General features: G+C 40.3%; 1 protein-coding gene across 1 annotated transcript in view; it reads right to left on the minus strand.

Annotated features, from left to right (window-relative positions):
• LOC105258246 (nephrin) overlaps positions 1 to 27,661 on the minus strand; it is a 343,203-nt gene that overhangs the window by 59,596 nt on the left and 255,946 nt on the right. Inside the window, exon 4 of the mRNA XM_025408809.1 lies at positions 5,544 to 5,654. Within this exon, the coding sequence (XP_025264594.1) occupies positions 5,544 to 5,654 (111 nt within the window). The remainder of the gene's footprint in view (positions 1 to 5,543; positions 5,655 to 27,661) is intronic.

Below are 27,661 nucleotides of genomic sequence, written 5' to 3' on the forward strand. Positions count from 1 at the left end.
AGCATCTCTGCATCTCGCGCGGTTACGTGCTCCGCTGAAATTCCGACTTTCCGATATAAGCAGATGCAGCTACTTTTACTCTACGCATCATATCGGAAATCATGTATATCCGGGTCGTACTCTTTACCAAATAACAGTCCGAATAAGCCATAACCGTTAGAAATGTAAATAATTATCATGATGCAATTTAATAGAAGAGCAAATATTTAATCACCGATATAAATTAGATCCCAATTATCTATGGCCAGTGAATCTATTTGATTAAATATTTAATTATGCAATTACATGAGCGCGCATTTCCATTACACCCACTACCGAAACATCCGGTGACGTTCGATACGCGATATATCGCGCCGAAGAGATTTGGCGAAGAATAAATACGTATTCGTTTTATCCGAATACTCCGATAAACGCGGCATAGCGAGTTTATACGTACGCTCCGGGGAAATAGGGAGAGTGCTTTGCAGTTATATACTCGAAAAAATGTGGATGAAGCGAGAGAAATATCCGTTTGTTCCGCGCATACACAGACTGAAATAAACTAGCTCGCTATGATGTCTATTGCTATGAAAGGGAGAGAGCGGAAAAATCACGATTGCCATCATTATATACAATTTGTAGTTTTATATATTTTCTGATATTTCTTTTCTCTTTTTTTATATTTTCGAGCGACACGTTGCTTGATCACTCGTCAAATAGATAACAGATTTGCCCAATTTGTCGACATGTCTTATTTTCAGCTTAAGAATGAAATGCAACGAAAGCATGCAACGAAATGTATTTTATTCCTATTTTGGAATTCTACATATTTGTGATATTTTTTATTTAAACATGATTAAAATTTCCCAACGTTGCAGTCTGATAGACAAACATGTGAAAGACTCAATGGGACTAGCTCTTAATCATTATTCACCCAATTTTCAACTTTTAATGGATGAAGTGTAGGCGCAGCCATCAGATTAATTGTAAAAAAGCACAAAAGTATTTTTGCAAGATATAAAAAAATAAATTGTATGATGCCATACACCAGTATCCACTAGTAGTTATTTTTTATTTTCGGTAGAATGAATTTATCTTTTTCGAACTTTAAAAAAAAAGAAAATGTACTAGTCGATCGATATACATATATCTATGAAAATCGATCACACTTTAGTAAAGGTTGAACATGCTTATAATATGGCATCCTGCTGTTACATTACACACTTGATTGATCAATTTCTCTATCAATGTTAATTTGTATGAATAGTCTTTTTTACTTCTTCATATATCATATATTTCTTAAGAAAAAAAAGAAAGCGAAGAAGTGTAAAAAATGCAAACAAAATGAACAAACTTAATTATAACTAATTTAGTGTTTTTTTTTACATTTACACATAAAACTATTGCGATTTGCAAACTATTCTCTACTGGTATAACATTTTAAGTTATTTCACATAATTTAAATTTCAAGGTAAATTTTTTATGTTAAAAAATTGGTTTACTTGATTACATCTTATAAAAAAAACTTCGAATAAGCAATTATTTGCAATTATTATCGATATAAAATTATCGTTTTTGAAAATATTGCATAATTATGTTTGGATTATGTCGATGATAAATGTGTGCAACGCGATTTAAGAAACGTGCAAGCTTAAAATAATATAAATAATAAAGCAAAAAAATAAATGAAAGAAAAACATCGTAAATAATATTTTGAAATATTTGAAAATAATTTTATTATCGAGGACACCCGGCTCGATATTAATTCTTGTTAGAAATGTGGAAAATTGTATATCTTCGATCTTGGAATTTGCATTTAATTGCTATGCGTCGCTTTAAAAACACTGGGCCTCCGAAATCGAATCCAACATCTTGATTTTCGTCACGTGCTTGTCGCCGGGATTAACGTGAATGCTCTGTCGATGAACATCGTATCTCAAAATGTTGTTTTTCTCGTTTTCCCGCGAGTCTCATCGATGGCGAAATTATTTCTTCCCATCGTTTGTGCGAGAATAATCAAGAGGGGAGGAACTTTATTTTATTTTTTTACAACCGTGCGAGGGTCCTCGAAGTCATTCGTTTCCCTCGCACGCCGATAATCGTTTCTTCATTTTCGAGGAGCGATTCGAGGTGCGACCGGAATACGGAGTCGCGAGGCGCTTACCGAGGTTGCACCCTCCTTGAATGAATTCGAGGGCCGTTATCGATGATGATCAACCCGCGATATCGGAATTTATACGAGATGGGACGAGAGAGGGGTGGGCGGAAATTTTCCCCGCGTATGCGGCGAGGAGGACGAAAGAGCCCTTCACGCGCGTATACATCCTCGTCGGAGGGACCCTCGATTCTTTCCGGGCACGAAGTCAAGTAATTGGCAATAAATTCTCTCGGCGCGCGAAGCGAGTCGTAAAATTTTCTCGCCGGCATTGTCATAAATTATAGATAACACGGATATATCCCGTGTGAGAGGGGTTAGGCTTACTTGTAAGTCGCGTGTAAGGGAGTACTTGAGGGAGAAGAGTGTATAATCGCGGCTCGATTCTCTTGCGCGCGGTTCTTCTCGTTTATTTTGGAAAAAAGAAACGAACGCGAGAAAGAATACCACGGCAGAAATTGACTTTTAAAACTGCTTACCCGACTAATTTACGTATAAATTAAAACGTGCGACGCTGTGACTGTTTTAATGTCCTTCTGACGTTAAAGGGACCGCGTGTAGACTAATTCAAAATCTTATTTACGTACACGCGGCATTTTACCATCGATCGATCCGTTTAGATGGCAAGCGTGGCAAACTCGAGAATGATGAGCGCGATATTAAATTCTCATTTTTATTACATCAACGTCGACATTGCGCGCCGCTTAATTACGCGGCGCACCGCGCCGTTTTTACAAAACGAAGGAAATTGCGCGCGCGCGCGCGAGAGAGAGAGAGAGAGAGAGACTCCTATTTTCGGATTTCGTCGCGGCTGGCTGCGGCGGTTGCATTCGCTTTATGAAGATTAGACCGTCCGGGGCGTATCCGAGACGCAGGTTTTGCGCCAATTCTCCGGCACAATTTTCCGGCGCGGATCCGCGACTCGGATAAACGTGTGTAAAAGATAACGAGCGACGGAAATAACGGCCGCCGCGGGCGGAGAAGCATCGGAACCGTAACTTTCGTAAAATTCGATAATGCAACTCGAACGTGCGTCATTATGTGAGAAAGAGAGAGAGAGAGAGAGAGAGAGAGAGAGAGAGAGAGAGAAAGAGAGAGAGAGAGAATATGTATATTTGTACGTATATAAAATTTCCTCTCTTATATAAATGTATGCCGGCTCCGATGATATCCCTTCCTCCGCCGCGCGAATCTGTTTTCGGCGTTTTGATAACTACGCGAATTACGCACGTTCGTTCGCGCAAAAAAGGTCCTCGCGAAACGGAATATCACGTGTCAGCCTGTCACTTACAACCGGGTAACGTCGTCCCGATCGTTTTAACAAGCGCGAGCTTTTAATTTTAAATAAAAACACGCGACCTCTCTTTCTCTCTCTCTCTCCTTTTCTTTTCACTCGCGCGCTTTGTCCTCTCTGCCTGGCAAGAGACTTCGCTTGACATTTAATGCGCGTATTATATGTCGCATTCTGTGTCGCAGCCGCGGGATCGAATCGCGGATTCTGCCAGCGATTAAAAATGGAAAAGGACAGATAAAACAATGTCTCTCCCTCTCTTGCTTCTTTCGTAAGTGTTATTTACAATTAAATTAAAACGGCGGATTCATCGACGAAAGAATCTTTGGCGCGACGTCGAACGTATTGTTAAGGATAAGCCGATCTTCTCGATATTCAATTTATACGCCGCAGTGCGTTTGATCGATGCACAACGCGAATGCAATTCCCATTGAATCTGCATACGGCAATATTCCCGGCTTCGTATATTTCGATATATCCGTCGAAGCGGGACTCGCGGATGAACAAGGGCACATCGCGAATCGCCGTTATCCATTGCCCGGCATTTGGCAACGATGACTAATATGATTGTTCGAGAACCGAGAGCGATTCTAACAACGGGATTTATCTCCTCTTGCAGTAACGAAGCCTCCTATATCTTTTTTTCTCTCTTTCTGTCTCTTTTTTTGTTTCGCTTTTAACGATCGTACAGAAAGGATGGACGATATCGTGATGTACAACGTTGTTCATCGATGGACAAACGATTCGATAGAAATTTGTCGTTGACAGATTACATCGATTCAACATATTTGTGCATTTCATAGGAAGAATTGGATTTTGTTTCGCATGGTCGAAGCAACCAAACCATAATACATGTAAAAAACGCAGCGTTCAATCGTTACTCGTGATAATTATTCGTAAACGCGACGAATATCCACGATAAAAGCGCTCCTATAAAATTCTTAACGCGCTGTCAATTTACATGAATATAGAGCGTTTCTCTCGGCGAGTAATAAATTCTTAATCGTAATTAATTTGCAAATCCTCAAATTATAATGCGCTGCATCTCCGAATCTGCGTTTATACAAGTTCTTGATTGAAACAATTAAATAACGATGAGAGGAGAAAGAGAGACGCACAACGACAGAGCGGCAATGAATATTCAAACGGATGCGGATGCGCGAGTCGAGTCTGCCGAAAATGTTGCCGCGACGCGACTTAAGATCCCTCAACGACGTTTCTCACGTCTCCCCCCTTCGCCCTTCGGTATTTCCAGTCATGCGAATGACGATAGCGCGATGCTTAATCACGCCGAAAGCTCCAAGGATGCCTCTTCCCCGTCAAACGGAGCGACGCCACCGAGGATGGGCGACGCGCGAGCAGGGTTGAAAACGAAGGGAGGTTGGAAATAATCTTTTAAGGCGGGCCGCCGAAGAAGTTGCGCCGCAGTTATAAACAGAAATTTAGATCCAGTTGCTAAAGTAAACAGCGGGGAGCGCTACTCGGGGAGTAGAGAGCTCCTTTTTCACCCTCGTCCACCCGATCCACCCGGGACTCCCCCGTTCTCTACTCGGGGGAGTAGAGAGCGACCGAGAGTCTCGCTGAACTTTTCACTTAGCCACGACGGCCGATAAAAAGTTGGCTGATCTAATAACCGGCGACACCAACGACTCCGACCGCGCGATCGAAGTTTCCGCAAAACGATTTCGCGGTGAGGTTGTCGCGAGCGACGACCTTTCGAAAATGCGCCGCGTGTGACTCGGAAAGGAGATTTGACGGGAGGAAGAGAACTCTTCTCGAGAGATGGATCGAACGGGGAAGAAATTCTCTTCCCGAAGATGAAATATATCCGCGCGCTGATTTATTCCTAATCCTCGTACGTTATCTCTTTCAGCGCGTATATCAAATATCAAAGTCCTCTCCTCTAGTATCTTTAATCTTTAATTAATTTTTCATTGTATAATTTAGTCTTTTTTTTTTAGAGAAAATGTCGAAATATCGATCGAGAGCTCGTAGTAACGAAAAGTTTGGGACACTCTATGTAACCGAGTGCAGATGTGTCGGGTGCAGTTAGCAGGGATGCAGATAAACGTTTCTCAGCGCATACATATTATATTACTGTATTTTGTGCCAGCTTACCGCCCGTGACGCGACACGTGAGATACGGTGCATCTCCTTCCTCGTAAGGGCCAGCTGTGCCGTTCAAGATGCGACCCCACCGATCCAAGATGGTTGGCTGCTCTGGTGGAACTGCAATAGGAAGGAAAATTTGTATAAGTGCCATACGAGAGATAGAGGAAAATAAATATATATAAAAATGGCGCGCATCCATTCAAACAGGAAACTAAAAATGTTGAATTAAAATAAATAAACGTTTTTAAAGATACACGACATCTAAAACTTTCATCTTCTTCTCAAAATGTTTTGACGATTTAATTGATTTTTCCAACAACACACTTGTTAAATAAGACAATAAAACTGGGTAAATAAAATAACCGCGCACGGTACTTTATTAATAATAAATTTGCTCAATAACCGTTAAGAATTTTATTTTATTTTCGCGTTTTATTTTATTCACCTCACGCTCGACTTTTATTAGCCCAGTTTTATTGTCTTACTTAAAACAATATTCAAAGCCTTATCGATCTTGTTACTTCACTCGTTTAGCGAAATTTTTAGGGGATCGTTTTCACGCGATTTTCTCGTGACATTCGATTCACGAAAAATTCAGGATGTGCTTAACATCAAATCGTGGATATTCACGTCTCTTGAATTATGCACGCAGCCATCGCTGAAAAAACATCCTGTTTTCCACTCTTTGATACAAATTCGGCGTAGGATATGCATGTATCGGGTACGGTATGTAGCTATGATCGTTTGCGGATTAAGCGCGGCGATATTTTTTCGCCGAATATTCGCCCTCGCGAAATCGAAGCGGAGTCGGATAAACCGTCCAGGATATTTCTCTTGCTTTTTTCCATTATTTTGGAAGTTACGCGCATACGTCGAACGTATCCGGCATTTTATCAACGCGGTTATGATACTCGCCGCCTCCCTCTTCTCTCCTTCACTTCACTTTTTCGCTGCGTTTAGTTTCTTTCGTAAATTATGCAGCCTCAGGCACCACATTTTTAGCTTTTGTTTGCTAAATTTAACTAATTTTCTCTAAGTATATATATATATATACATTGTTTTATGAACTTCTTCTAATTTAAAAGTCGTCTTGACGTTACTTTTAATACATAATTTACTGCTTTAATGCAAAAATATTGTTTCTCGATATATCGGATAAAAAACGACAAATTTATTTTTCGCGAATCGACAATATATATGTACGAGAATGCAGTCTTTTCTTTCTTTCGAAATATTGCTCGAATTCCCGTGCGCGATTCAAGAAAAAGATATGTACCTACTGGCTCACAAAAATATGACTCATTCGCAAAAATTTTCCGGTATTCGCTATTTTTCACGAGTCCAAGGCCAAAAGAAAAAAAGTTATTTAAATTCACTATTCGCGCAATCTCAGCACTTCGGCAAGGCACCAGCCTCCTATTAAATATATACATATTTGTGCAATTAGATTCGCGTGTGGTGCACCGATATAATTGCCTGCTGATATTGCCTTGTCTGCTCAGCCGTAAAAAAAAAATTCTATGCTCGCCAATTTTGCTTATCGGAGCTTAGCAAGTGTGTAATCGCCGTGTGAAAGCATGCACGTTGATTTTTCCGCATGCAAAAATTCCTCGACGAGGGAATCGGCCACGAGGGAAAACGCCGCAATTAAAGAAAAGCGCAATTGGAAGACGATTAAGCGAGTCAATTTACGTGAATGGATCCGACGCGATCTCTCATGATCAAAAATCGAGAACGATAACGTTATCGGGTACGGTACAGCTCGGCTATTTGACGAAAGCACTTAATCAAACCGCGTTTCGCGTTCCAACGAATTCAATTTTCGGGCATCCACCGTAACATCATCCGCCAACACCTCGGCTGGCTGGCTCGAGCCAGCCTCTTCCTCCCCTTTCCCTTCTTTTTCCATCCGGTCATCCTTCCTCTTTCCTCTTTCACCTTACCATCTCTTTCCCTCGTGATACCGCGATGAAATTGCACCCTTTCCCCCTCCGCCACCCTCTATTTCCACCTGCCGGAACGTACCTGTAAAGTATTCACGAGGATTTATGGCCGCTTTTCAATCCATAATCGGGGTGTACCGTGGAAAATAAAGCGTCATCCATCGTGGCCACGCACGTCAACGTGCCAATCAATCGACGTGATCGCCGTTTCTCTCTCTCTCTTTCTTTCTCTCTTTATTTTGGCGCTGCCTTCTCGTTCTTTTATTTTTGACGCCGTGGCATTTCGTTCCGATTTCCGGATTCTCTACACTTCTTTTTCATTTCTTTTCCTTTTTTCTTCCTATTTCAGACAGTCTCTTGAAACGGCAAGGGAACGTTGAGGAGATATCACTGTAGGATTTTCGCATGGAAAACGTCTCGCGAAAGCTCCCTGTGTTAAGCTCGTTTGATGCTGCGCGCGCACGGACTAAGCTCCGGGCGTAGATTAATTAAATCCGCATCAAAGTCGATGCGCAAGAGCGTGCGAATTGCTTTTCTCGATGTTGCTATTCATTTCCAATTCATTTTCTTCAAGTACGTCCTTTCCTTTGGTATCGCGCTCGCTCGTAATTTGTAAAATCGCAATTGCACGTACCGCGCAGTGTATCTATATATATTCTTACAAACTTCGCAATTACATTTCAGTAATATCTGTACAAAAGGCGACCAATAAATTATTCTATTCGTGCAATATATCAGAAATTGTTATAGCGTCAAATATTGCTATAGCGCGACACGAATCGTGTGATTAATAATAATTTTAAATCTTCCAAGTTTCCATAGTTTTGTCAAATTTTTTTAATAAAGAATGAAATTATTTAAAATGATAATATTATTAATATTAGAATTTAATTTATTACTTTTTAGGTTAAATGGATTACGGATAAGAAAGAAAATTCGACGTTGATCCGACTTCCAAGTCATGCAATTACATATAATGCAATTATAATGACATGTAATAATTATTAAACGTCACATCTGGCTGACAAACAGGTGATATTCGCGTAACGTTTAACGGTGTCATCGATAATTTTGCGCAATTTATCTCGTAAAAGCTGGGTATACGGCAGCAAATTAAATGAAGCTCATAGCGTATCGTGCATCATCCGGAGCAATCTACGATGGGCGATGACACCCCTCCTTCGGGGAGCTTAATTTCTACGAGGCTCCGAGGACGATATTTGCCGTACTTTTGCGCGATCAAAAATGATACGCGTGCTTTATATTTCCACTCTTTCATATGTCTCTCTCCCTTCGCAATCGATTCCAATTACTCGACAATCTCTTTATACTTTGATGAGGAATATTATTTATCAACTCTGCAATTGAACTCAATAAATATCCGATTAATAAATCAGGAATGCACAGGAATATTTGCTTTGCTTTATTAATTATTGTATAACAAAATAAAATAAAAAAAATAAAATGATGAATTTCTCACATTTTTGAGGTCTCTATTATTTTAAATTCCAACAGATTTTTTGCTATTATAAATTTTGCAGTGTAAAAAGATCGGAAAGAAGAAAAGATTCGGCGTAATTATTCGTCAATTCACAAAATCGGTTTTCGTTACGGTGGAGGCACACATACGCGAAATTTATTCGTAGTCGTGGATTTCGTTATCGAGTTTAATCAGTCGAGTAAAATCAGGACCGACGAGTAAAATCCGAAATTAAGCAATTAACGATCGCGACATATTGCGAAGAAATAAAGTTTATCGGAGTACGTTCGCGTCACGATGAATTGATTTGACGACAGGCGAAAGCCCGATGGAACTCCGAAAGGAAACTGAATTTCATCTCGTTCCAGTTTATCGCGAGCAAAGCACGCGCGTCTCATTTGATCACATAATATAACCAGATATTAAATTTATTAATAGCACAGCTTGAAATAGCGTCTTCGAGATGCGAAACTTGTCACGTCTTTTACATGTCATGTATATTTTTGCGTATAATATACTTGAAACTTATCGCGAAGATTCTTGAAGATTCGAAAAAATAAAGTATTAAAGTATACTTTCATGTGTGTGTGTGTGTGTGTGTGTATGTTATGTCAGATTATAGATTAAAACAGTTACCTTTATAAACATACACGAGCCCCCTTTTTGTCTCTATCGACTAAATATCAGTTAAACTTAAATAATGGAACACCTCGATGCAGTTAAACTTAAATAATGGAACACCTCGATGCAGTTTTATGCCTTTAATACAAGTTTGGAAAAGCAAACGATATATTTTGCGCGATGCATAGATTACCTACTTCAGCGAATAACATCAAAATCGATACCGTGCGCGATACTAATCAGAAGTTATACACACGCGCGAGTGTATCTCAGAGAAGTATCGCTCGCAGGCAAAATGTAATCCTAGAGTACGCGCGGTGGAAAGCCGGTAGTTATAGATACAACGCCGCTTCGGAGATCGAAGTAGCCGTCCGTTTCTGCAAACAGGGCGTCTAGTTTTGCGTGCAATGTCCTACACATGTAACACAGTCCGCTTCTGCAAATATCGAATCTAATTTGCTTGCGTCGGCTACATGCATGCACTTGCCTTTAACGTGAACGTCTTGTACACAAGTGTCTTAAAAATTACGTAAATATATTTATTTAACACGCGTATATTATATATCGACAAGCAAATTAATTGTATCAAATTTTCGCGCAAGCTACATCTCGATTCTAAATTTTGGTTTCGAATTTTACACCAAGAACCGCGATAGGGCCTGTGAAGTACGCGAGATGAGCGAAAGAGATCGAATTGAATGGAGCATGCACTGCAATGGCAATTATCAGTGGTGTAATCAATGGGCCTGGTTTTGACCGCGCCGATAATTTTAGGAGCGATCGGAAAATGTGGGCGGTTTCTCTATGAATTTGCACGCGTGACGCTGGAAAAGCCAAAGTGGCATGTATTAAATATTCGCCGCAATTTTAATCGAGTTAATTTTAAGCTTCCCGCGTCGTCGAGATAAACTTCGTGCCACCGGAAGGAAAGATTTCGGGAAAAGATCATCGGGACCACCGAAGGAAAATATTTTTCGAGAGATAAAGAGCAACGTTGTTTTCTTTTTTTGGCGAAAATCTTTACAGGCGTGCATGGAAATTTTGAAAGTTGGCTCACAGCGGACTTTTGCGACATGAAAGTTGCATTCGCATCGGACTCGAAAGCGCTTTTTGAACGCGTCTTTTGCGTCGAATGGTAAATGCATAAACGCATTTACCCGACTTTACGAAAAATATAGAAATGCTTATAAATTACGAGATCAGTTAATAATCCGTTCCGATATTAAAGAAGACGGCAATTCGACAAACAGCTACAATCAGGTGCATTCTTCTAAAATCGTAAAAATGGCGGTAACGAGCCGGCGGCTGGGTACAAACGCGCGTCCCAAATGGCCACGTGCAATCAGGGGGTCGCGATTTTATTACATTCTTTTTTTCCACATGAATTCGCAGCGCATAGAAACCAGCAAGCATGCAGACGCGAATCGGCAAGAAGAATATTCGTGATTTCCATCGGAGGAGGGTTTGCAATGTAAATGGAATGCGAACTCTCGTTCAAGATCGATATAGCCGGATGTAATTAAAATTATTATTCTATCAGAGAGAAATGCAATAAATTCAATAAAGCGTAAAATACGAGCGATATATAATATAAAACATATCAAACACGTTGCAAATATGCGGCATCATGTGTAATTAAAAAAAACAAAAAGAACAATATCTCATCGCCGATAATCGAGATGCATTATCCGATCGAGAAAACGGGGTTATATGTATGTATACATATAGAGGAAGATCTCTCTCTGCCGCAGGAATGTATGAAATTGTTATCTATATATATATATATATATACATATATATATATATATATATATATATATATATATATATATATATATACACGAGCGACCTACTGACCTCTTCGGCCACGGTTCGAGCAGATTGGTTGCGCGGTTATCGAGATTCCGGCCAGCTCTCCCCACGGGGCAGATCATACATCGAGATGGCATTCGCAAACGAAATTACGTGTCACGAAAATATTCGCTTATTATTCCGTCGCATTTCGAAAAACGTTATCGTCGCGCACATATTTCCGAGAGATTATTTATCTTCCGCGCGCGCGCGCGCGCGCGGGGAGATCCCTACGTCACTTCACTCTACTTTTGCTCCACTTCTTCTTCTTCTTCACGGAATATATCACTTACAGTTGCACGCGGGGATACGATCGAGGGAAGAAACTCGAGCGGGGGAGGGGGGAGGGGGTTGAAGAGAAGAGGCGAGGGACGAGAAGTTAACGGATCGTTTGTCATGTTCCAGCTCGTTTCCGTAATTTTTTTTTTTTTTTTGCATGTCGGCGACCGACGAACGTTACGTTGAAATTTTCAACGGGACGAATGATTAATTGAGATCACTCGGGATTTTTGCCGGGCGCGGATTTAATCGCGCGTCTCGTTTCACTGTATTACGTTATGCGATGCATTAACCGCATAAAAATAAGTACATTCCGTCTCGTTTCACCTTGCTGCCTCGCCGAATCCCGCGCACGTTCGTTATTGTTGCAGATTACCTTGTCGCTTAATCGCATAACAATAGTACCGGGGACGTGTTTCATTTCGAGCGACATATTCCCCCTTTCTATCACATTCTCGCCCATTTAAACGCGATACAGATATGGAAATCAAAATAGAGAAAATTGATAAGAAATACAAAACCAAAATGGAGAAAATTGATAAGAAATACAAAACAAAATGGGGAAAATTGATAAGAAATACAAAACAAAATGAAGAAAATTGACAAGAAATACAAAACAATTGTGTCGTCGATCTCGCGATACGGATGATAGCGTAAATTATGCTCTCTCTTTGCGTGATATAAAACATGGATCGAAGAGAAGACAGATTTAGAAATATATTTCGCAAAATTAAGCGGTAAAAATTTCAAACAAATCTCGATATTCCGATAATGGAATTTGCTTCACTTTTTCTCGCGCGATATCTTTTCGCTTCGAATTGAACCTGCCATCTCGCGCATCGTATTTTCGTATTGCGTATTGTTCCGCCATTATTCTTCCATCACTTTCGTTTTAAGCTCGCTCGAATAGTGGCCGGAAAGACGCGGCGTTTCGTATCGGGGGTAAATTGTTATCGACAGGAATATCATCGTTCGCGGCGTGTTGTATTGGTTAAGGCGACGTCGCTTGAGTGCAAGCGGCTAAATCGATTCTCCAGCAATTACCACCTACGTAACGCTACGAGAGCCTAAACCGATGCGCCAATATAGAGGCTGCGAACTGATTCCGTGCGATTCTCTCCTTTACATAAGGAAGGGTGAATGAGCGAACGAGTTTTTAAATGCACGAAATGACGCGACACGCGATGTCGCCTCGACGATTAAATCGAAACCGACGGGAAAAAGCGAGAGATCGCGAAAACTTACTTGGCGCTCGCAAGAATCGGCAGACTGGGTCAACAAATTGGAATCTCGTACGGAAAGTTTCGCCAATGTTATTAAATGGACACTCGAAAGGGAGAGAGGGGTCCTTTTTCTGTTTATTCATCGCACGTAACGAGCCAAGTTGCGTAACTTTATAATATTCAACAATTCGCGTGGATTTAATGTACATCGCGAAATAGAAAGTTAGACGGTAATTCTCCAATCCTCGATTTCCTTTCGCCAATCGTTATTTTTATTTTCCGAGGGGAGATTTTTCGAATAGCCCGCTAAGGGATTATTACGTCCGACAGGAACGTTTGAGTTAAGATCCATCATTCGTAACTACGCTATTAAATCCTCTCCGCCCTCCCTTTCGGTGCTCGCCGACGTGAAGGATTACACGTATACCGCGACGCGGGTGCTCCCGTCGTCGGATTTCAATAAAAACGTCAAATTTTATTTTCAAATTCGCCGACACCATCGTCGCGCCCATCGTTCATGTTCCTTGTCACCGGCGAACTCGTCTTCCTTCGTCATTTTTTTTTTTTCACCCAATCCCCCGACGGAGTTTTCCGGGGTTCGCCCCCACTAGACGCGTCTCATCCTTCCTAAGGTAAGACTAACGGGAATTTTAGAGAAGCCGCCTCGATATTACTTCCGAAACGGTACGTTAAACGGATGCGTTTTCACGACAATAAACGACGTAACGGGAATAGTTTGCCGTTTAATTCCCATTGTCCGAATATCTGTCAAGTTTCGCGGGACGGGAACTCCCTCAACGATGCACGCGTGCAACATTGTCGTCGCGGAGACGCGTCGGGGACGACGGTGTTGTGTGTCGGCGATACAACGGAATAACTCGGCGGAAAACGGTTCGTCAGGAGGTCGTGAATTAATTCGCGCCAACCCGCTTCCGCCGCTCTCCTCGCCCCACCCCCCGTCCGCTCTCGTTCGCTCGCTCGCCAGAAAGTTAAATTCACGAGTAGTGCGAGAGGATACACGAGTTTCCACTATCGTTCTAAAATTCAAACGAGCCACCGGGTGAACTGGGCACGGATACTCGATCGTCGGGGGTCGCGCCGCGGTTTTAAAATACTTGTTCGACCGAGACCACCTGAGACGACTGCGAAACGAAATTCGCGAGCGATATCTCGCAAGGGCGAGGGACGACGGAAGGGGAGGGAGAGAAAAAATAACCATATATGCGAAGTACGTTGCTGAAGGCAACCGCATTTTAGAAAGTAGATTACTCGGAACGAGAATACGTTTCGCTCTCTTGGACTGCCGGCGAAAAATTAACAATTCTTTTCAATCAAGAAACTCTGTTCCTGCGAAACGATGTTCTCTTAATAAGAATCAATATTACTATATAATTACTATTGCCCGCCATAGTGACGGAAGCTGCTTTAAATAAATATTTAAAAAGCTACATTTTATTAAAAAAAAAAACTCCTCAAAGAATATTGAACAAATATCGATGAGACTAAAAATTACTCGGAAAACTTTCATCATCTATCATTTTCGCGTTACTTCACACACTTTTTTGTCTTTAAATTCTATCTGAAATAGTTCAATTGTACGAAGACGGATTTTTTTGAAAAAATAGTTCATTTTCCATTCGAGCGGCAGAAAGACAGGACATCGATTGAGAATCTTTTTGGAAATGTCTGCTTTCAGTCGGCTTCGTTCCCGTCACTCTGTTCATAGATATAGCGTATTTTATCGAAGGAAACATAAGCACCATAAAGCCAGAAGCGAGCGCTGAAAAAACGAGTAAACGAACGTGGCAACCTGTTTCATCCTCCGTCTCTATTCTTTTCCCGATCCCGTTATTTCCTCGCTCATTCCGTCCCTTTTTCTCTAGCGCGTTGGTCGATTTGAATAAGCCTGCTGAGCCTCAAGCTCCCGCGAGTTGAAAAGCCGCACGGTGTTTGTCGAATGCCACTTCGTATGCCAGCACTCGCAAAGTACGTTCCTAAGCAGGCGAAGCATTTTCATATTCGGCCGTGTATGCGAGCATTGTATGTGAGCGACTTTTTTTACCATATATATATATATGTATACATAAAGAGAGAAGGAAAGAGAAACGAACAAAAATGGAGCCGAAAATGCTACGGCCGAGATCTCCTTTTCCGACGAAATCTAGGATTACCATCGCCCTCGCTTTCGGCCTCGGTCAACCAAAGAAACGCTTAAATTGCAATGAAAAAATTTTAACGAGTAAATTTTTGTCCAATTATTGCTCCGTATATAAAACTCTTGTATAGACGTTGTAAATATTTTGGTCATTATAGAATGATATTTGTCGTTTTAATATTAAAAAATGATAAATGAATCTTTTCTTTGAAAAACCATATATATGATTATTGATAATAAATATATTTAACGTAAAGTAAAATTATTGTAGAATATATAATATATCGATAAATCATGCAATTACAATTTAAATCTCACAAAATTAAATTAATTGTGTATTTATTAATCATTGCTTTGTATTGTTACCTGTAAGATATTTTAAAATTTTATCCAAAGAGATTGTTCCGTTACACAATACGTTAAAGAATATTTTCCGATGCATGAAACACAGTAATCTTAAATCGATGAGAAGATTGTAACGTGAGAGATACTTTTATAATAATGATTATAAAGAAAAATTTGGCAGGTTGCAACAATAGCGTTAATCATTCAACGTGTAAATTACCGAGGGAAATCCGATGAGATACCGGAAGTAAAGAATCCCGGCAATCTAGCTACCGTAGACGCCGAGGCTACTTTATAGAGGGGCGACAATAGCCGTTCTGCGGAACGATACCGTGCTTGGCCTGTGCTTGGGTAATAATAAATATTGGATTCCAACGGATTTCAATATCACTCCGTTGCACGAATCATCCTTCATTTCGCATTATTGGAACAGTTACGAGAGAGTTTTCTTCTCCCTCCACTCTCTCTCCTTCCTTTCTGCCTCGTTGTACGCCCATCTCTTTCTTTCTCTACAACTCTCTCTCTTTCGCCATCGGCATCACCGAAATTCTGTAACCCGATGGTCCAAAAGCTCCCTTGTTAAATTTTTACAGCCAGCAGTTTTCGCGACGAGCAACGTACGGGGACAAGCGGGATCCGTGTCATCCTTCAGGATCGCCTGGAATTTATGGGGCTCGGCGCATCGATATACATTTATAGAGCACCGTCGATACATTTAATCGAATATTCGAACGACAGCGGACCTAGAGAGTTCGACGACCTTATGGACCCACCCCGTTATCTCTTCTTCGTCGCATAGAATGTGCCAGCGACACTGATCGATTTCGGGTACAAAGTATTGTTCGACGTGTTATTAATCCGAAAGAGAGAGGCGAGAAATAATGTCTAGAAAACGACTTTAGAATTGTGAAGATTCATCAACGTGCACTAAATCGCAAGGAACAAGTTAATTCCATAGCGATTTAAGACATGCTGTCAAAGGAACTAGAAACGATCAAATTTTGCGAAAGCTAAGCACAATCTTACATTTAATTATGTTTGATTTTCATCACAAGATAGGAATCGGGAAATTCTCATAGAATTTTGTTAAGATTCCAAAAATATTTTTAAAATATGTCTCTCTTTGAACATTTTATTCTTATATTTCTGTTAATAATTCGATGATTGACAAAGTTAATGATCTATATTTATATAGTGATCTGATCCGACGTATCTAAATGTGACATTCATTTAAATAGCGACATTATTCTGTCCTATTAAATTCAAATTAAATTTTAATTAAATCGATATTAAATGCTAGAAAAAGCGCCTTAAACATTTTCCCTATTTTATTCAACAGATGAATAATTTATTTAAAATATATTTATGAGAATTGCAAATGTTTATATGTATTTAAAATGAATGATTATATTATGAATTATATGTATTTAAAATGTCATAAATATATGTTTTCATATGTTCAATGTCTAGCAAGATACTGAATATGCAATATATTACACAAAATAACAATATATGTATGTATTTTTAATATTCCGCGGAGTCAGACTTTTAATAAGATAGCGAGATACATGATTTCTAACGAAATTATGAGAGGGAGAAACTAATTGGATGCGATAGGAAACGATGAAGGAAAATAAAATATTTCCGTCGACGTTGTGCGAATGGAACTCGATATGAAAGGAGACTCTCGATGATGAAAGGATATCCATCTCTTCGCAACAACGTCTTTCATCTTTCCATGCTCCTCTCTTAGCGTCTTTTTCCGAGATACTACCTCGCAACGTGGTCAGAGCCGAAGCTGATTGGCCAGAACTCCGTGAAAGGAGACTCGATCGAAAAGGACGAGACTTTTTTTCCAGAACCTTGTCTCGGTCTGAGATTCGTATTTTCCTTTTTTTTTCCTGCGGAGCACCCAGACCGCATCGCAAGTCGATAAGTCAAAACGGCCGACATTTTAATTATGGCACACCCGGAAATTGCAAGGTACACGGAAACCAATGTAACACTAGCGATCCTCGTTAATTCTTCTGCCTCTATCTACGATATCCTTTCGCTCCTCTTCCCTTTAACTCTGTTTATTGTCTTATATACAGAGAAAACACTTGTACAATATGATACAAATCTAAAGCTTATCTCATAGTACAAGTAAATCTTCAACAAATGAGAGAAAATCATGCTCATATATTTTTTTTCACACATAAAATAGATACTTACTTAAAGAGCTGTCAGAGAGGAGAAAGAAAAATTTTAGATTTTAAATATTTTCCTGTTTCTTTGACTTTTTTTCAACAATTGCAGCTGTATTAAACGCTTAAAAGATTCGGGATTTTTATACTCGCCGCTAAATGTCTCCAGCTATCTATTTATCTCTTCAGGCCAGCTTTTTTCGCGAAATGAAATGGGATCCGACCGTTCTATTTTTATCAGACTGTGAGATTTGAATTATGATCGTCGCGATATTGCCCACGGATTAATGTTCGATTTCCGCGTCGGGTGCGGTCGTTAATGGACGTGCGAGTGACTCGGAGATATTGGAAAAGTGTGATCGGTGATTCTTTGAGGAAAGTTTTCGGTGATAAATATTCGCGCTTACTTACATAAAGGATAGAGATGGAAGTCAAAACGCTTTATATTATAAATGCTTACGTTTATTTCGCTCAAACCTTGTAAAAAAAAAAAACTCTGAAAATTCCCTGATCCTTCAAATATTTTTGATCAAAATTTCAAGTAAAATTAGAGGATTTTTAAATGTAACTGTTTGAAATAAATTTATTTATTATTTGTGCTTTTTAATATTTTTTATTCATGAGAAAAAATGAAAGGATCATTTCAATTTAAAATATTATATTTAAAAAATATTGAAAAACCTAATTGATATTTGTAAGATAAGCATTTGCATTACATACATATTTATTTTTTTTACAAATAATTATAATGAAAATTATGTACCTATTGCATATTCAATATTCCGCTATTGAACATATAAACATATAATATTTATAATATATTTTAAACACATAAAATAATTTTAATAAAAAATATTCGTATAAAAGATCTCTAAAAATTGTTCTGTTTTGAAATTTATTCTTGTAGAATCGCCAATCGACAGATTGCTTATTATTTGCAATAAAACAAAGATCAAAGAATTTTTTTTAAAAATTCTCCAAAGTCTAATAAAATTCCATAAGAATTTTCTGATTTTTCAAAGCAAAAAGAAACCCTCGAGAATTTCATATTTTCTGATTCTTCCAGAAAGTAGACTCTCTCTGTCACTATCGGAAACATTGTAGGAGAAATAGAATAAAAGAGAGAGAAAAAGCGAGCAAAGTATCGAGTATTTTATAGAAAAATGATACAAGCGCCTACAACAAAGTTTACAACGCTTCTTTTCTTACGCAATCATTCGTTTCGTGCGCGGTAAAAAGTTGATAATATCGTCTTCTGCTGCTAGTCTCGATAACACAATCGAATCGTAATTACGGTAGCGTGTCTTCGTCCGGCTCAGACTTAAAAGTTACGCCAACTCTCGTGAGCAATCGTCGGAGGATCGTTTAAGCCTAAGTGGTCTAATTTTCAGCCACCAAATGGCCGTCCTCGGATTCCTTAGTACCTCGTTAACCGCCAGTGTGGACGAGGAAGTGTGTCTGCGGTGTCTTTATTGGTTTTAGATCTATTGAGATCGCGCGCACGGTGTAGATGCTTCACGAGTGAACCATGACGTATATCTATGCATCTGTACTGATGATCATTTGATATGTCTCTTGTCTCTATCCGATTCGTCTTTCAGCTCACATTTTTTTTACGAAACTATACGAAATTATTTCTAATGTTTAAAATTTTTCAATCTCGTAAGAGAGACGATTTGATACTGTGTTTTCGAAAATAATTACAAAATAAATACAAATAAAAAAATTAATAAATTAAAAAATTAGGCTCTTTATGTATTCAACAACACGATAAGAAACGAGTAAATAAGAGCCACCGCGGTAGTGCGTAAAATTTTTTTCTTAAATTATTCGCGAAAATTTAAACGTGCACAAGGCATATACATATATTTTACTTGGTGCATTTACCAAGATATAGATTCTCAATTTTGAGAATTCTATAAACCCCTCTTTACCCTCCCTGAAGAGACATAGACGATATAGAAAAAAAATACAAATAAAATAATTATAAACGGATGATAAACAACGTGTTAATAAAATCAATGAGTAATCTATTCATTTACGCAGCATATATTATAGATGCTCTTTTTAACCTGTCAGATACTACGTCACTGGGAGCGAATGCAATATCATTTTTCTAGAAAAAAAATGTTATCCGACGTCCATATGTCTTCGGGATAATGTAAAGAGAGGCGAGAGTCGGTAAGAATAATGCGGGCGTTTTCAGAAGTCGTCGACGGCGAAATGGATTTTCGCGAGTTATCCACGGGATATGGGTTATGGGTCGAGCGAGTGAGAGAGAGGATGAACGAGAGGCGATGGGATAGGACCTCAGTTGGGATGAAGTCTACGAAACGACGGATGAAAAAGTGCTCGCGATTCGTATAAAGTGATTTTAAGTGAGAGTCAGCTCGCCCGATCCAAAGTTTGCCTCGCTCTGAGATATGACGGCAAATATTAAAATCCGCTGGCCGGTCGTCGGGAGAGATTTTCCCTTAAATTTGCCCTTTGCGCGAGTTTAAAAGCGAGGGATATCATCCCACGCGAGAAAATCTCGTGTAAGAATCTAGACGAGAAGAAAAATAAGCTCTTTATCGCGCTAATGTTTGGCCAAGAGACTTTCTAAATAGAGATTTAGAGTCTCTTGATTTACCCTTAATTAAGTATATAAATTTTAAACGATCCAGCCAATAGCTGTTCCAATAAACTCGGCGATTATAAGTGATCACTTGTGCAAAGTCGATAGCACTGTCGGCGTTATCCTAAATTTATTGCAGGGACATAAGATTACTCTAGTGGTGTTCAGTCTGACGCAAATCGATCGCGTCGTAAAATCAAACCGGTTTCAATAACATATCCCTCGCTATTTTACGTATAATTTATCGCGAGAGAATAATTTACCAGCAAGGGAAACGCTCGATAAAATCGATCATCGTCACGTGCAATAAAGATCCCGACGCGGTTGTGTCTTCGGCGACGACAGGTCGGATGTCTCGTAGAGACTCGCTGAAATATTCGTCTCTCAGCGGTGGATACGACGATACGACGAGGAAAATTTCGTGTACTTATCGAGTTATGTACTCGCTTCACGTTCGTCGGATGTATCGAGCCAATTTGGGCGTCTGCAGTCAGATCAACTGCAGCTGGAAACGAGGGTGAGAGGAGATAGAGCTGAGGGAGAAAGGGATGGTTACGAGACGAGAGGATGGGCGGATAGCAAGGAGATCCGCAGGGTCGAGCCCGAAGGCAAAGGGGGAGCCGATTTCTACGCCAATATTTGCGAAACATTATGCCACGGCGAAGCGACACATACCCGCGGAATGAGCACTCCTCCTCGTCGTCGGAGGAGGACGAGGAGAAGCCTCGTTCTTGGCGGGACATCCTTCGCCGAATTCCTCATCGGTGCGATTCGCGAATTTCGCGCCGACGTCGAATAGAGTTCGTTTGCAGTAATTTGCATCTGAATCGAATCGATGCGCGTGCACATACAATTAGATCGATCGACTGCGATAGGAGCGTTCGAATTTACTCTTTCGGAGCAAAACGTCGTTGGAGAAGGAAAGATGCGCAAAAGTTTTGAAATACCTCAAATTTAAGCGGATGCTATACATTTCGTCCAACTTTTGATACCGCGAGATATACTCCCTTAATGAAAAGAGAAATCTATAAAATTAAAAGTTTACTCGAGGAAATAATTTAAAAATTATGCCATTTCTCTTAATTAAAAGCGAAAATAATGTGTGTATTTTATAATATATATATATGTACAAAGTAAACATGTATAGAATTTACGTCCCCTTTTCATCTAGAAAATTCTGATTTGATTTTAATACTACAAGAATTTTGGATTTTATTATTAAATCGTCATGAAACGCATTGCTGAATATTTCGAATTTTCTGTTTACCACAGTTACATTGTTTTTCAGTAAAATGCATAAAGCACACAATATTCACGCTGCGTTACGTCGTTATTAAATAATTAAGCGGATTAAACGGCTGTCCTTTTATTTATTTAATAAACTCCGCAAACACGCGTAACGCGAAAACGACTGGATTATACAAACTGTACAATCGTCGGCGAGAGAGAGAACGAAATTTCCTCCCTTTGAGCAACTCCGCCCCATTTCTCCCGATAGTTCGAATCAGCCGCAAACGATGACGTAATTCAACGATAGCGACGATATTACTCGAGGTGTTCGGATACCTCCGGCAACTAACGCGATTACGGGAGCCGTTTTTGGTTAGCCGCGCGAGATCGTAGCGCGCGCCGGGAGAGGAAGCGCCAGGAATGTCCGCGCCATCCCTTCGCCGAGCCTCCCTCTCACCCCCGCACCCCCTCCGTGTTCGTATACATCCGCACACATCCGCGTGCTCGAGGCGCGGAGAGATGTGCGGGCGAAACTTCTTCAGCAAGAGCTCCGCGCGTCCCTGGCATCTACTTGGAATAATTCGCGTAGTTAGCGCGCGGTGCAGTTTATCACGCCGCGGGTGACAACGTTCGCTCGTGTGCTCGCAAGAGAGAGAAAGAGAGAGAGAGAGCCCTGTTGTCGCTATACACATAGTTCAGTAAGCCGAAACCAAGACCGCGGAGGACGCGTCCTCGGTAAGCGCCGGATGGGAAGATCCGTGTCGCCGCGAGAGATAGTCGGTTTTACACGACCGCGACTACGGCCGCTATTTATTACGTTAACGCGATTTTAATCCCTCGCGGGGATTCAATCCACTTTCGTTCTTAATATCGCCCGGGTTTTGATTAGTCGAATTTTGCCGAGATGGAAGAGCATCGAGGCTCTTCTTCTACTTCCTCTGCAACCTCAATTTTTAACTGACATTTATTTCAAGCAGTCAAATCACCCTCTTTTGGAGCGACTTAATCTATAGCTTCCTCGAAAGTACCTCGTTTAAACTAAGTGGGAGCCTGTTTGTTTTACTGTCTGAGGTACAGAGCTCGATTCTTATATAAATTAAACCTGTCGAAATCGTATCTAGGATCCATAAACGAAGAAACGAGAAAATGAAGGTTAAAAATAGGAGGAAAATTTCGCTTCCGGGATATGCTTCATGATAAATAAATGTTATTATTGATAAACGAAACTGTAATATTAACATTAATATCAACATGAATATATAAACGAAAAGAGATGTCGAAATTTAATTTTTTGCATCTTGTATAAGCATTAATTTGAGTGATACTGCTAACTTTACAGTTTTTTAAATATTGTTAATTTATATATAATCACATACGCTAAGAGATTAAATAATAATGCGAAGCTAGCTCATTTTCGCATACAATTGAAGGAAATCTGATATTGAATGATTATTTGGAGAAATATCATAAATATATTATACCTGATATTTCTGTTCTATTTGATGGATTATTTCCCCGTAATTTCATCTGATTGATTACGTATTATGTACCAATTTACAATAAGCGAATAATTTTACGATTAACAGATTCTATTGCCAAGTTTTTGAAATTCCACATATTCGTAATCATCGCGTTATTAAAAATTAATTATCCATTTCATGTATCCGCCATTTTTTTTCTCGTGTCCGAGAGAAACAGTATTTTCTATCACGGCGGTAAAATACTCTTTTGGGAATGTAACATTCGCGCGCGCGCAAGATGCTTTAATAAAAGACCATCAATCACTTTCCATTACGTGTTAGTAGCGTGTATGCCGGGTATGTTTTGTCGCGACGCCAAAGTCGTTTTAATGAAAGATCGTCGGTCTTCCAGATTTTATTCGGGTCGCTCGCGCGCGCCTGGTTCATTTTGCCGTATTAAATTCTCGACAAAAGAGCGAAGCGCGACGTTTTTTATTTTTCCACCTCACTCGTAACGAAAAATAGCTTGTTAATTTTGTCGGGAAATATTTTTATTTCGGCGGAAACCCGAATTGGAATCGCAGATTTCACGAATCTTACGTCGCCTACGTTCGAAATCGCGTGGTTTTCAAATCTGACATCAGCATCTCTCTGCGCGAATTGTTGCATGGAACTGTTGTGCCTCACGATTTCGTCGATTTGGGAATCACGAATCGGGGAAATTGTCTCTTCCAATTTTGTCGGGAAGGTCTCGACGAGGAAACGGCCTCGGAGAGGCTTGCCTACGTCCGCAAAGGCCTCTCGGAGAATCGTGGTACGCGCGAGGCTTGGCAACTTGGAATTTATGTCCCCCATAAATTCATGCGACTTCGCGGACCGTTTTTCCGATCTCGGATCCCGTTTGCCAATCCCCTCTCCCCTCGCCGTCCTTTTACCCTCTTTTTATCCCTTCCTCCCCTTCCGTGCTCTCTTTCCTCGCCGGCGCATTCCAACATTCCGCGGGTTCTTTCCCCATCCATGAATCCCTCCTGGCTTGCGGTCAGTTTGCTACTTATTATCAAGTGATATATCGCGGCCGATTTGTTATCATGGGGAGTAGTACTTTGCCGGAGATCTTATAATTCCTGTGCCCTTGTTGCGGCGATAAGAACAGACATCGTAATGTTACCTTGATTTATCCTCATAAATATGAGACGTCAGTTAATATCTCATTTAATGAAACGATGTATAAAATATTCAGCAAATTAGCGTTCTAAGCATTATTAAAGAATTACACAGGTCTGCGAGATTTTTTTTTAAGATGCAATAATGATTTTTGACGTAATTTTGTGCGCTGAATTCGAATCTGGCCGCCGAATTTGCATAGCACGTCACGTTTTTGAGTAATTTGTAATTGAATGGCTCAAAAATCGCTACTTTGGCCAATTTTATGAATTTATGAGGAAACCAAATTTTTTGAAATATTTATGCCAATGGCATCGTATAATACTCACTTTTGCCTTTCAAATCCACTTTCGATTACCGCCGAAAATTTACGTTAAAGAAAATTTATATAGACATCAATATGATAGATCCATGATCTTGAAATTTGAAAATACTGACATATGTCAGGTTCGATTTGCCAAAAAAATATCGTAAAGAAATATCTAATACGGTTGTTACACATTTTGATAATTTTTTCTAAATTTATGCCTTTTTATTATACTTCTATTAGCCATATTGGATGCGCCATTTTTAATTTCAAAAGGTGACAGAAGGTATTTAAAAATATATATTTTTACCCTAATTTTAATTCGTAGATAGAGAGTTGGTTGATTTAGAATGGCTTATTGGATCCCTATGCATGACCAGTCTTATAACTTGTATATCTGAGCGAAAAAAAATCATGCGGCGGATTCGAAAGATGAAAGTGAGTACTATACAATGCCATTGACAGAAATATTTTAAAAAATTTGATTTATTCATAATAAATTCATGAAATTGGCCAAAATAGCGATTTTTGGCTATTCAACAACAAATAACTCAAAAATCTGACGTGCTACGCAAATTCAGCAGCCAGATTCGGATTCAGCGCACAAAATTACGTCAAAAATCACTATTGTATCTTAAAAAAAATTTTTAACCTCTTTTTTCGCAAGCCTGTGTTATTGTCGATATTAAAAAATCACCAATTTACACGTTCGTATAAATTGTAGATTAATTAGACTCGCATTTCCGCTTTCGAACTCACAATTTTCATAGTGTTACGTAAGAACCGGAACAACCGAATTAACTGAAAACCAATTAGATGCTCGTTCAAAGAAACAGGCAAAAGTTGAAAGTACCGACTGGATATTGACCATGTACCAGCTCGCTAGACGAGAGCTAGAGAGCGTATCGAATAGTCGGTAGAATTCGCGATTCAATTTGCGTGAAAAGAATACGAGAACGAAACGTGTGAGGACGAGAGGGGATAGTTAATTAGCCTCGTCACAAAAGAGCTCGATTATGCGATGCTACACGACCGCGAATAGCGCACAGGCTACTTTTTTTCTCACTGTTCTCTCTCTCTCTCTCCCTCCCTGTCTCTCTCTCTCTCTCTCTTTGTCTCGCATGTAGCATGTACTTATACCCCATTAGTCGACGCATAGTAGAATATAGCTCGTATACCTGCCCCAGCTGGAAAAGGGTTGCCGACCTCGATATACAAACCCCCTCATTGTTCATCGCGCGCGTACGTGTATCCGCGTGTATGTGTATGCACAAGTGCATGCAGTCGTGCGCGCTCGCCTAAAAGGGTGGAACAAATTTCTGCTCGGAACCCCTTTTTGGTTGAAGAGGCGAGAAAGTTGAATTTTTCGCCGATCTCCGCCTCTCAAAGTGTCTCGCTGCTATTATTCCTAAGGACGCGCGCCCCTTTTGTCTCCTACGAATCGGATTATCAATCGTGTGAATTCCCTTTTGCTCAACAAGAGCGAGAATCACCTTGTTATCGCGTTTAATTCTTTACTCTCTCCGTACAAGGGTGCTCGTGCGCTGCGAACCGTGAAACTTTTCTCGCGCAGCGGCTCGTTACAATTTTGAGTTTTCGGGCGGTTTTACAAGGGTCTCTTCCTTGTATAGGCATTCCATTCTTTCCGCGACGCAAATTGCGATTCGGAATGCGCGTTTTATATACTTTGACAGATGTCTCGCACAAAAGATTTACATTTGCGTGGCACTCTTTCGCTTCACGATAGATATCGCGCGATGTAAAGAGCGTATCGATTATTCTCTCAATGTGGTTGTATTTATCTAAAATAAGCGGGAAATCGATGTCACATTGTGTTGACGCTACGCGATCGATGGAAAACGCTATCAAGACGTATTATTTAACGGATACGAGAGGAAAAGCATTTTATACAGCCGAGGGATTAAATCTTCGAGAAAGTACTCAAACTCAAATCCAGATTTCTTCCGCGAGCGACTCCCCGTCCATCCGATAATCCGTCGAGCTTTCGTCCATCTCGAATTATTCCGGAGGAGAGAACCGTCGCGTAAACTCCGCGCCAATGACAAAGACGCTTTATATTATTTCGAGCTTAATTTCGACTCGCATTATTCCGCTCGAGTGTCTCCCGATATTATTTCAACTGCGAAGGCAAAAGCATCGATCTGGCCGGCTCCCCGTCCCTTTTCCTTCGCGAGAGACGAAAGATTTTCCTTCGGCTTAATGCGAGGCTAGAGAGACGGAATACATAGAGAGGAAACGCAGAGTTGCGAGAAGGAAAGAGGGACGAGGAGCGAATGAGAGGGAAAAGGTTAGGTTAATTAAGGGAAGACTTAACGACGAGGGTTTGTCCATTCGTACTCTTCCGCTCTTCTTTCCCCCTCCCCTCCCTTCCTCTCGTCCCTCGCACCCCATTCGCCGAGGGAGTTTGCCTTGAGCTAACGCGGAAAGTTCTGGCGTGGATTTCTGAAATTCTAATTCTCGTTCCTCTAATCTGCGCTATCCTTCTTTTCACCGATGCCGTCGTACGAGCTCGCTAACTTCAAGAATGTTGCCGCCTCTTTTTGCAGAGAAAGAGAAAGAGAGAGAGAGAGGGAATCGAGGATAATTACGTGTAAGAGCAATCGATGATTCGAATGAAAAATAAAATTTGTAAAAAGAAGGAGAGAAAAAAGAGAAAGACGCCCTGAAACTTCTCTTTTAAAATCCACCATCGAGAGAAAGAGAGAGGGAGAGAGAGAGAGAGAGATGCGTTTTATTATTATAAATATTCTCCCGCGGCTTCTTCGTGGTTAAAGCATCAGTATTTTGGGAGTGAAATCGCATTTCGCGAAATCGCTCTAGAGCAACGACACACATTTCAAAGGATGTTCGCGAAACTGTATTATGCTTCGCGCCAGCGCGTAATATACTTACGCGATTACGGCGGATAATAATATTGTGCCCGTATATACTGCAGGTACACACGTAGACACCCACACGCGTACGTATACGCACACATGGAACGCGTTGTAACACGATAGTGTAACAATACCGGCGCATTAGCGTAATCTATAAGACGGCGCTTCACGCGCGCTAGTTGTATGCGTTAATACATCGCCATTGTGTGCGCCTGCAACAACTTACGAGGGTAGTCTATCACATAGGTACGTACATAATCACCTTTTCGTTCCTTATGTATTGTAACGAGAAGCCCCGCGGTCGATTGTAATATACTTCGCATAATTACCGCTAAATTAATATTCCGATTTACGTGCTTGAGTTTT

Source organism: Camponotus floridanus, unplaced genomic scaffold (assembly GCF_003227725.1).
Source record: "Camponotus floridanus strain SB8 unplaced genomic scaffold, Cflo_v7.5 scaffold23, whole genome shotgun sequence".
NCBI lineage: Eukaryota > Metazoa > Arthropoda > Insecta > Hymenoptera > Formicidae > Camponotus > Camponotus floridanus.